Consider the following 12326-nt stretch of genomic DNA (forward strand, 5'->3'; position numbering starts at 1 on the left):
CACTTTTGTGTTCTACTTGACCAATCATTATTTTATTGTGAACTCCGAGTGTGTCCTGTATATTAGTTCACTTCTGCATGCAGTTATTGTGGCATTGCGTATTTTTACATATGTAAAAATTATAATTTTTAGATATATAAATGTTCAATGTTTTTTTTTTTTTTAATTTTCTGAAAAATTAAAAAAATTTCACAAAAGTTTAAATCAGGGAGAAAAAACTTGTCAGTTTCACATAAAAATTTAGTGTTATAATGTAATATGATATAGGCTATTGAAGAATTAGGTTTAGAGTTTTTTTTCATTTACAGCAAAAAAAAAAAAAACCTATGAAAGGTTTACACTTTTCATGCATACACATGAAAAGGTATACAGTACTATAGAATGTAAACACATAATATACCTATACTGTAGTTAGATAAAATCTGATTTTCTCTTTCTTTCATCATGATTAATTTTGAAACTTTATGTAGCAGTACCCTGCAATCTTAGAAACAATTTCATTGTTTTCTTTTTCTTATATCGTTATATTATAAATAATTACTGTAATATGCATTCATCTAAGTATACTTTATATTTCTCATTTACATAATTTAAAAATATATTAATATTTGGACTTGTTTTCTAGTGCCATGTTTCTCAAATTGCAGTATTCTTTTACAAATTCACACATAGCATTAGGGTCAATGTGCATACCCAGAAGAGGAATTATTTAACAAAATTACATTTAAGAAACACATATATTTATTTTATTATTAGCATATAAAACTTTAAATATTACTCATCTATGTGTAAATGAATAAAATTTCTAAAACAATGACATACTAATTTTGTATAAAAACCTGCATCCAAAATTATATATTTATATCCTGAAATTTATAACACTTAATACAAGCTGGCCTGGTTGGCTGAGTAGTTAGCATATTACCTCTCAAACCAAAAGGCTGTGGGTTCAAATCTCACCTTGACTATGGATGTCTGTGAATGTCGTTCACCTGCTTACATTCATTCATACCAAGATAGACTAGATCACCATGGAAGAAGTAGAGCCAACCCTTCTGCAATAAGAAAGGCCTTCACCCAACAGTGGGGAAGATATAGGCTGAATATCATCAAAGAATACAAGTTGGATTCTAACTTGTATTATTTTTCTACGTCAACTCAGTCCAAGGAAGGTTGAAAATCTATGCACTTTTAGTAATGTGAATGAAAGGTGGAAAACAAAGATTAGATAAGCTGGAACCCATAATCTAGAGATCAAACTTATGTTCTATCAACTCAGTCAGCTTGGCTGAGTGGAAAGACTCTTGGGCAAACAGAAATTTTAACTTAAAATATGTTTAATTTAAATATTTAAAAATTAGTATCTTCTAATTATGTGAAGTTGTTCTTTGGATACTTCTTTCTCCTTACCTTGATAACTGAGAAATCAATATCCTCAACTAGATATACAGAACAGTTATATCAAACACATTTTCAACAAAGTTCTGCACAAATTTCAGAACCATTTTTATCAGAGGAAAAAATAAATAAGATTATGCATTCAAAAATTTAACATATACAGACAATATTTATCTAATTATTTAAATTAAGGGGATATTAAATCCCACATTGTTTTAAAACTGAATAAGAAACTCAAAGATCAGAATCAAAAGAGTTTCATGCTGAATATAGTAATAGTAACTATAAACGTATCGGTGACTACTAGCGTAAGCTAAAGCACGTAGTACAAACTAGGGCAACTCATAGCAAAGGTGGAGAAAGTTCTGATCGCTATTCTTAGTATTTTCCATAATGTAAAACCCATCTCCTAGGAGATGTATGATGTTATACGTTACGGTGGGAGGTCACTACCCAGACCGGTTTTGATCTTTATTGAGATCTCATCAGTGAGTAGCTAGATCAAAGTATAATACTAAGAGTATAGCGAAAAGAACTTATATACTTTGCTATATGAGTTGTCAAAAAGGTTCACCCATAAATTATTTAAAACAAGGAGCCAATAGGCTTCATTTTGGCAATGTAAACATTATTTAAATTAAGGGGATATTAAATCCCACATTGTTTTAAAACCGAATAAGAAACTCAAAGATCGGAATCAAAGAGTTTCATGCTGAATATAGTAATAGTAACTATAAACATATCGCGACTACTAGTGTAAGCTAAAGCACATAGTACAAATTTTAAATAAATAAATATTTATCTATTTTTAGAAAGCTATTCTGTTAAAACTTCTATCCAAAAAATACCAGTTTATATGATTATAAACTAAAAATAATAATAAAAAAACTAATAATAATAAATAATTATAGCAAACTAACTAATTCTAACGCAACTAATAACACCTATGTTGATAGTAATAACTTAGTCGTAGACAATGGGCTCTGATGCACATATTCTGTGTTGATATTGTTAGTAGCAATAACCTTCCTTCTAACATTACTCTCCTTCCTCCAACAGTGATGATTTATTTGTAGGTGAGACCATTAGTGTTTGTTTATTTGCATCATAATTAGTCATGTTCCAACAGGTTCAAATCAATTTCTTTCTGATAAAATAAATCAAAATTCTATCACAAAGTTATCATCAGATAAATTAGTTTAGTGTATGTCCATATAACCCAACTAGAATAAAGCTGTGCGTTTAACATTTTGATGCTATAAAACAGTATAAATATTTTAAATACATTTACAAATAAATATTCTTGAACTTCTTTTAAAGTCAAAATATCTCATATAGTCTGGTCAGTACTCTTCTGCAGTGCTGTTTCTGTTATTCCATTTTATTCCACACATATAGTTTGGTCAGTACTCTTCTGCAGTGCTGTTTCTGTTATTCCATTTTTTTCCACACATTCTTGCCCTGTGAAATTTAAAAAAAAAATATTTAGATAAAAACTTTTCAATTTTATTCTTCAATAACAAAAGAGGGAAGAAAAATTATAATAAAATATATTCAAAACAAAAATCATCTCATCACTCTAAATGTTTACATTTTTGTCATGCATTTAATTCATACTGCAAAAAATATTTTCAGATAAATTTTTCATATAATACAGGGTGGCCATAACATAACTTTCCCCTCTTTGGAGGCATCTATAGCTAAAACCAATAAATAGAATGAGACAAAATTTTATACTGAGGCTTTTGAAGGCATGGGGAAATGATTTCTGCAAAAAAAAAAAGATTTAGTACCAAAAGGCGCTAATAGGGAAAATTTTTGCAATGGCGGAGCCGAAAACAAACAAATAATTACATTAAAGAGACAGATAAAATGGAATAACAACATTTCGACGGTGTAAGCGACAGCCACGTCACTCATTCCAGCTGGATATGTGGCACGTTACAATGATGATAAGAATAATAATAATTAAACTAAAACAACAACTTGCAAGAGACACGGAAATTAATGTAGTGATTGAACTCACAGAAAATAATGTTTTATTCATCAGAATCAGGGTCCCCTGGACCACATACATGAATTTCAATGTGATGACCTTTCTTGTGTACAACAAATTTCAGCCATTGTACGACATGCTCTACAGCTGAGCATAAGGCGTTGGATTGGATGTTCATAACAGCCCATTTTATGATCTCTTTCAAGACATGCAAGTTGGGAATGCCACCAACATACACAACAGATTTCAAATACCCCCACAGCCAAAAGTCACATGGAATAATGTCCGGGGATCGAGGTGGCCATTCCATCTGAAAGAACTGACTGATAACCCTCTCATTACTGAAATGCTGGCGTAAAAGGCACTGCTGAACATTAAATGTGTTGCCGTGCTCCATCCTGCATAAAAATCATGGAGTCCAAACATTCTTTGCTGCAATGCAGGAATGACAAAATTTTCCAGCATTCATTGATAAATCTCTTCAGTAATGGAGCAGGTTACAGGACCTGTAGGGGTAATACGCTCAAAAAAGTATGGTCCTATTATGAAATGGACTGTGAAGCCATACCACACGGTTACTTTTGGAGAATGCAGTGGTACTAGCTGGATCGCTTGGGGATACTCAGATGCCCAAATTCTGCAGTTGTGAGTGTTGACCAACCCATTCAGATAAAAATGAGCCTCATCACCCCACAATATTCTCCAAGGTCAGTCACTGTCGACCTCTGTTCGGGAAAGAAACGTTAGCACAGAGGTCATGCGCTTATCATAATCTGCAGTAGTTAGTGCTTGCACATGACTGAACTTATATGGATAGAAGTGAAGCATTTACCGTAAGATTTTCCAGATTGTACCATAAGCCATATCAAGTTTGCGAGCTATGGCACGAGTGCTTGGACCAGTACTGGTCCCTGTGTCATTGAACACTGCAGTAGTAACGTCTGTTACTGTCTCTTCTTGCACTGCTTTCCGTCCTCTGCCAGGTCTAACTCCTAGTGATCTAGTTTCTTCAAACTTCTTAATCATAGCTCAAGTGCTATAGCTGACATAGGACCTGTACACAAGTTGTGAAGCCTTCTAAATTCCCAAAGGGCTGCTACAGCATTGCACTGTTTAAGGTAAAGCAAGGTAGGATGCATATTGAGCACAATTCGTCAGTCATTCGAATAACTGCCCGAGTGTTCCCAATTCCTTTTTAAGTGGAATTGGTGGCGCTGCTGTCGTGTACACACAGTAAAATTTGCATAATTTTTTTTACTTGCGTTTACTTCAAATATTTGACTACTTTTGGCTCCGCCAGCGCCAAAATTTCCCCTATCGGCGAATTTTGGTGCTAAATCTTTTTTTTTGCAGAATTCATCTCCCCATGCTTTTGAAAGTCTCAACATAAAATGTGGTCTCATTCCATATATTAGTTTTAGCTACAGATACCTCCAAAGAGGGAAAGTTAATTTATGGCCACCCTGTATTTACAGGGTGGCCATAAACTAAGCTATAAAGGAAAAATATCCTTTATAGCTTAGCATTCTAATTAAATTTCAAATGCATTTAAATCACATCTTTATTAATTCTTATTGTGCCTCAATAACATATAAGATTCATATTATCATGGATGCTGACCAAAATGACATACACTTTGATACAGCAAAATACAAACATACTTCTTACAGAATCCACACTAAATACTTTTGCAACTGACTGTACTTCTGAAATTCAGTTTACATCCCTTTTTTAAAAACATGAAAGAAAATAGTGACTCAGCATTTGATCATGTAGAAATATTCAGGTGCTTAACTCCCAACCACCTTCCTCTAACAGCAGAGAGGAAGTGAATCCATTCCCCTCCATTATTTTCAAACCAAACATAAAACTAAATGTAATGATTTTGTGTGTTTCTTTATGACATAGACTGTCAGCCTGCATATTGAAGGCCTGAAATGGCTTGAAAAAATACCATGACTGGTTGAGACATGATTCACACTTATCTAAGCCTTCCACCTGCCCATTTAGTATAGTGATGCCGTGTACTTGCAAAATTGAACTCTGCAGATAAAACTGGAGAATAAATATTTATGCTGAGGAATGTAAGCAATACAAAAAACTACTATGGCAATTATTGATTTTACCGACTGAGCAAACCATACATTGTGCACTCACTCAGGAAAAGACAAAAGAAACCAACTTCCAGTTTACTATAGAAAAAGAAAATATTATAGCCTGCCTTTTATCTAAATACTCTAATCATATGTCTATCCAATGGCACATTGTCTTTCTCAGTTTACAGAAAACCCACCCATACAGATAGATACATACATAAACCACTTCCAATCACATCTTTGCTCTCAACAACATGGTGTTATCAAAACCCTTGTTAAGTGAGCCTCTAACTTATGTTCTACCAAGGTTTTCCTTTCAGCTGAACTCTCCTTTATTTGCAAGACTTTCCTGTCCAATAGTTACAATGCTAATGCTAAAAAGATTAACAAATCAGGTTGTTCCTCCTATCTCCTCACATCCCTCTCAACGTATAGACTATAGTAATGCTACTCCTATTCCCTATATCTGGGACACCTCAGAAAAATAGAACTCTAAAATATATAATCTCTACACTGCTTTCAAACCTCATCTGAAGCTGGATATCCTTATCCACTCTCCTAAAGATTCCTCCCCCCCCCTCTCTCTCTGTTCCAAGTTTACAGGGTTCCTTATTCTTGCAAATTAACTTATGGTCAAACTGGGAGATATGGCTTGTTTATTTTTATCATTTACTGTCTGCTCAACTATTCCTTATTTTAAAAATTTGTCAGCTGTGCCATTGTTATTATATTTATTTTTTATCTCTGTAAAGAGATTGTTTTACACTAAATGTTAAGTAATTACACACGAGTTCATTCTGATTGGTACAATGACTTTTAACTCTATTTCTTTGAATCCAGAAAATTACTGACTCAAGACCAAATACAAAAATATACACATTTAATGGAACTGAAACACTATATACATTATAAATAATATTATATAACTAATTACAAAACTAATTGGTTCCAAGACCTTCTAAAATAAGTTTACATTTCAGTTATCTCCTTATCTTAAAAGAATACAATACCTCACACTCTAACTCTTTCTATAACTGGTTTGTTTAACATATACTTAATCATGTCTACCAGACTAAACATCTTGTTTATGCAACAACAAAATGTTCAGAATCAATTTTCTTGTTAGGTCCTTTCCTGAAAACATAGAACTACCTCTTCACTTCCATAGGATCCTTTTTTCTTAATTCTTATTTTTTCTTATTTTCTTATTTAGCATTTTTTAATTAAAATTAAAAAATTTAGCATTTTTACATTTTTAATTGATTAAAAAACTATGATTTTTTAATCACTCCTGTTTCAGCAGAGTATAAATATTCTTACCTCTTGCAGTTCAAGCAGACGCACAATTTACCAATTTTTGCCCCAGAGAAAGAAGTTTCTTCTACTACTTCATAAATAACATATCTAAGTATACAGTTCTTCATATTAAACCACTTTACAGTTTCAGATTTTACTAATTCTGTCGCCTTTTCCAGTAGAATAACAAACAGATCAGGTGTCCTTAAGAGAAGATGTAACTTTTCATTCAGCATTTCCTCAACATGGAATTAAAATGTCAACTACATATATTTCTTTTAGTTACATAAACACCTGTTGACAGCTTCAACTCTTCCAGTTTAAAGATACATAGTGCTATGATTCCTTTCTGGAATCTTCTATTAATATTCTCCCGACTGTCATGCTTTCTTAAAAACTTCCTAAGAACAAAATTCTCTAGTTGCCATTCTGAAATTTTTATTCTCTCTCTACTTGTTTTTTTTTTTTTTTTCTTATTATTCGGATACTGAACTCTCTCTCTCAGCTATTATTTACCCATGAATCTCCTTGCTGAGCATGTTCACTTCACATAAAGGGCAAGCAAGAAGTTATGTAGTAATGGCTGACACATTGTCTTCATTACTACAATGAGAATGTCTCCACAAAACACAACAAATATCTCAATACTTAACAAATATTTACAATTACAAACTATCAGAATCTAGTAAGTAGATCAAAATTTCAAACTTTACATTTCATTTTGGCAATAATAAGATCAATAATGAGCAATTTAAGTGCCGATGTGTGTTATGAAACTAAAACCAATAATATACTCACATAAAACCATTGTAAAAAGATTCATGATTATAAAACATTTCTTTTACACTAACATCTGCCTAGAACACAAGAAATACAATCACTGCCATAATTATGGTAAGTTGGGTCTAGCTAACCATGCCTTGAATACAAGGGTTGTTCAATAAGTCTGTGCAAAAATGAAGAAAACAATTTTTTTGGGACAAACATTTTTTTATTTTTCAACATAGTCTCCTTTGAGGTCTATACATTTAGTCCAACGATGTTTCGGGTTTATTGATCCTGTCCATATAGTATGATTTGTTGAACTCTTCAAAATAGGCAGTTGTTTTGGCAATCACATCATCATTTGATGAAAATCTCTTTCCTCCAGCCATTTTTTCATGTTCGGAAACAGATAGCAGTCCGAGGGAGCCAAATCTGGAGAGGGGGGGAGCGAAAGGGGACTTCGTAGTGTAAATCTAACAATTTTGGGGTCATGATTGCAGAACAGTGAGCGGGTGCATTGTCGTGATGAAAAAGAATCTACTTTTTCACTAAGTGTGGTCGTTTTTCCTTCATTTCATTATTTAAATGATCCAGCAAAGATGCATAATACATTCCGGTAATTGTTTTGCCCTTTTCCAAGAAGTCTATGAAGATTATGCCACGAGCATCCCAGAAGGCGGTGGCCATAACCTTTCCTGCTGAAGGAACGGTTTTCACTTTCTTTGGTGCAGATTCCTCACTTGCAGCCCATTGTTCTGACTATTCCTTGGTCTCAGGCTGATAGTGATGAATCCATGTTTTGTCCACTATTACAAAATGATGCAAAAATTCCCCTGGATTGCGTTGAAACAGCTTCAAGCTATCCTTGCAACAGTTCACACATTGAAGCTTTTGATCCAGTGTGAGCAAACACGGCACCCATCTTGCAGATAGTTTTCTCATATTATTATGTGACACTTCCAGGGAGTCCAAAGACTCATTGAGGGAGAGTGTGCCAATAGCATCAAACAATAGAACCCCCTTCCAACTACCAACCACGCTCAAACTTGCTTAACTTTTTGTGAGCCATTAGTAGCAGAGGCTCTACCGATTGACCAACCTTTGCTGGCAGTAAATGTTCATGTAAAATATTATGTACACTGTCATTTGAGATGCCCATAGCCTTAGCAATTTCACGCACTTTCACTCTTCTATCATCCATTGCGACATCATGGATTTTTTCAATAATTTCTGGGGTAGTGACCTCAACAGGGAATCCAGAACATTCAGCATCACTTGTGCTCAGATGGCTGGCCACTTTGAAAGTTACTAAACTACTTATAAACCATTCTAATCGAAGGTGCAGACTCACCATAATTTTATAAAGCTTAGCTTTGTTTTCTTGAACCGTTTTGCCTTTTCCAAGAAGTTTAATCACTAATCACTTTAATCACTACATGAAATTCTTTCTCATCCATTTTTCACAAATCACAGTACTTGATCGATTTAAATGAATGCAAACACAGAGTAGACTAATAGATCTATCTGACTGAAACTTAGTGTGTGATCCTCCAACTAAAAATAACCTCGATACGTATTGGTGGTGCCATCTCTTATACTTTGCACGGACTTATCAAACAGCCCTTGTATTTTGGACAGAATCCAATCAGCAGCATATTTGAAAAACCAACTTCATCATCATCATAAATTCCTGACATGTATCCTCTAGGGGTGTACAGGATATGACAATACTACATGAAAAACTTACATCATTACTAACTTCCTATCTGCAATTTTACTCCAAATCAATCTGCTACCTGTCAAGACTCCAACATTATCAGATCTTATATTTCTATCTTCTAAGGCATTTTTTATTGTATCAATCCATCTATATCTTGGTCCTCCTCTGGGTCTTTTTCCTGCAAACCTTGCAGGTAACACTTGTTTTGCTAATATTTCCTCTCCCATTCTATTTAAGTGATCATACCACCTGAGATTAGCTCTGCTAACACATTCCTGGATGCTAACAACAATGTTAAATGCTTTCCTGATATCCTCATATTTAATATGATATTGCCATTGATGCCATCTGTTCATGTCATTAATCTTTTTCAGGACTCTCACATCTGTGGTCTCTAGTCTTTGGCCAAGTGTTTTATTTCTAACCCAGCTCTCAGATCCATAAGTTAAAATTGGTTTGAACACTGACTTGTATACAGCTAATTTAGCATTTTGACTAATTTCTCTCTTATTCTATATAAATTTATTCAGTTGACTTCCTACCATACCAGCTTTGTTGATTTTGTTGTCTATTTCCATATTTAATTTACCATCTTCATAAAAATCTCTTGCCTAAGTAGCTGAAATGTTTTACTTGTTCTATAAGTTCCTCATTCCCAATGCAGTTGATATTTTCAATGCTTCTGCCTATTTTCATTGTTTTTGTCTTGCTATTGCTGATTTTCTAACCAAATTTATTACAACAGTTATTCAATTTAGTCAGAAAATCTTGCAGACTTGTACTGGATTTATTTAGAAGTATAACATTGTCTGCATAAAGTAAAGAGCTGAGATTAACATCTCCAATTTTGATATTAGCTTTAATACCACATTTAATACTTCATAATGTGATCCATATAGATAATGAATAACAAAGGGGATAATGTACATCCTTGTCTGACACCAGATTTAACATAAACCATCTTCTTGTACTCCTTAAATTCCTAACTGCTGACTTACACCTGAAATAAAGACTAAGTATTACTTGATATAATGTCCCATTGACATCATACAACTGCAGAATTTTGAATAGCTTTTCTCTTGGCACCTTGTCATATGCCTTTTCCAGATCTACAAAACTTAAATGCAGATCTTTGTTATATCCCATGATTTCTGAACTATTTCTTGTAAAGTGAAAATCTGATCCTGACAGCCTTCAGTTGGCCTGAATCTAGCTTGTTCTTCATCAAGATTTCCTTCAACAATCCTTCTCAACAGTTTCTCAAGTATGCTTGCATAAATCTTACCAAGAACACTTAGTAGAGAAATAACTGCTGACTTACACCTGAAATAAAGACTAAGTATTACTTGATATAATGTCCCATTGACATCATACAACTGCAGAATTTTGAATAGCTTTTCTCTTGGCACCTTGTCATATGCCTTTTCCAGATCTACAAAACTTAAATGCAGATCTTTGTTATATCCCATGATTTCTGAACTATTTCTTGTAAAGTGAAAATCTGATCCTGACAGCCTTTAGTTGGCCTGAATCTAGCTTGTTCTTCATCAAGATTTCCTTCAACAATCCTTCTCAAGTATGCTTGCATAAATCTTACCAAGAACACTTAGTAGAGAAATAACTCTGTAATTCTCACATTCAGTTTTACTTCCCTTTTTATATATATGATACTATGAGAGCTCTGCTCCAATCATCTGGAATTCAACTCTCTGACTAGGCTTTCTGAATTATAAAATGCAGCCACTATAAGACTTGTATACCTCTATACTTGAGCATTTCTAGTCGAATATCATCTACTCCCGCTGACTTTCCACATTTCAGGCTTTTTCTGCTTCAAGTATGGATATGTATTCCTGATTGCATGCCTGGTCAGTGTTTTTTTTTATCACTATGCTGTCACTGATTGTTTACTGCCTCTTTAACTTTCTGTGTCCACCATAGAGTTCTGATTTTTCTATCATTGCAGACAACCACATGCCTCTCTGGCTGAATCAATCAATGATTTTTTCTTCATTTGCCACTGAATCACCAAGGTTTGGTTTCGTTCCTGTTCTCAACCTCTTCCTGTTTGTGTATTTTAGTCTACAGTTCATATCTGACAGCTGCTCAACTTTTATTCTATTAAAACTTTCTTACATGTTTTTTTTGTCAATACAAAATTCAATTTTATCCTGCTCAAGACTAAATGGTGATCACTTCCAATTTCAAATCCTCTGTACACTGTAGTGTCTTTCACCAGTCAGAAAACATCACTATCAACAATAACATAGCCAATGAGACTTTTCTTATTCCTTGCCTCTTCTCTCCATGTGAATTTGTGCACATTTTTATGTTGGAACATTGTGTTAGTAATAACCAGTCCATGTCCTGAGCAGAAATCCAACAGGTATTTGCCATTATTATTAGCTTTGCTCTTTTCTCCATTTCCCAAGATATTTTTGTATGTCTGACAATCATTTCCTACTCTACTATTTAGATCTCCAACAAGGACAGACTTTTCATTTTTCTTTGTGTCAGTTGCTTTCTCTAAATCCTCAAAAAATTCCTCCACTCTATCTTAGTAGAACCTTCTGTGGGACCATAGGCACAAATAAGTCTCATTGTCCAGTTCCCCATTCTGATATTTGCCCACATCAACTTAATTGATGTGAGAAACTAACTTAATAAATATGGTTATGTTAAACTCTCCTTGAGAAACTCTTAGGCCCTCCCACCTATGGAGCGTGCTCCTTATAGGACTTTACCCTTTTAGTCTAAATTTTTCTGCTTATTAAGTGTTTTTATTTGTGCTTTTACAATTTTAAGATAATCTCCTTGATGATGTATCTGTGATCAAGATGAAATACAGGCTCCATTAATGTGCATTTAATTGTTTTCCTGTGCTGTATTCATTCCATTAAACCTAATAATGAACTTTCCTCAGTATAATGAATTACAGGAAGTCATGACTTTGTGGTCTCTACATTTTGCTATAGTGAAAATTTGCTTTATGCAATAACCAAAGGATAGCGATTTGAAGAATGCCAAATCCTAGTTTATTTTAACACGTTTGCTG

The 12326-nt window shown here is 33.8% G+C and overlaps 1 protein-coding gene across 3 annotated transcripts in view; it reads right to left on the reverse strand.

Moving 5' to 3' along the window:
• Window positions 1-525: 525 nt before the first annotated feature.
• The window catches only part of LOC150092677 (putative inactive 1-aminocyclopropane-1-carboxylate synthase-like protein 2), a 244260-nt gene continuing 232459 nt past the window's right edge, over window positions 526-12326 (reverse strand). For all 3 annotated transcript variants that reach the window (XM_090414510.1, XM_090414509.1, XM_090414507.1), the window contains exon 15: window positions 526-2859. In XM_090414510.1, the coding sequence (XP_090270636.1) occupies window positions 2780-2859 (80 nt within the window). In that variant the 3' untranslated portion in view covers window positions 526-2779. The remainder of the gene's footprint in view (window positions 2860-12326) is intronic.

Source organism: Typopeltis vanoorti, chromosome 25, assembly GCF_054136105.1.
Source record: "Typopeltis vanoorti isolate ZY-2024b chromosome 25, IOZ_Tvanoo_1.0, whole genome shotgun sequence".
NCBI lineage: Eukaryota > Metazoa > Arthropoda > Arachnida > Uropygi > Thelyphonidae > Typopeltis > Typopeltis vanoorti.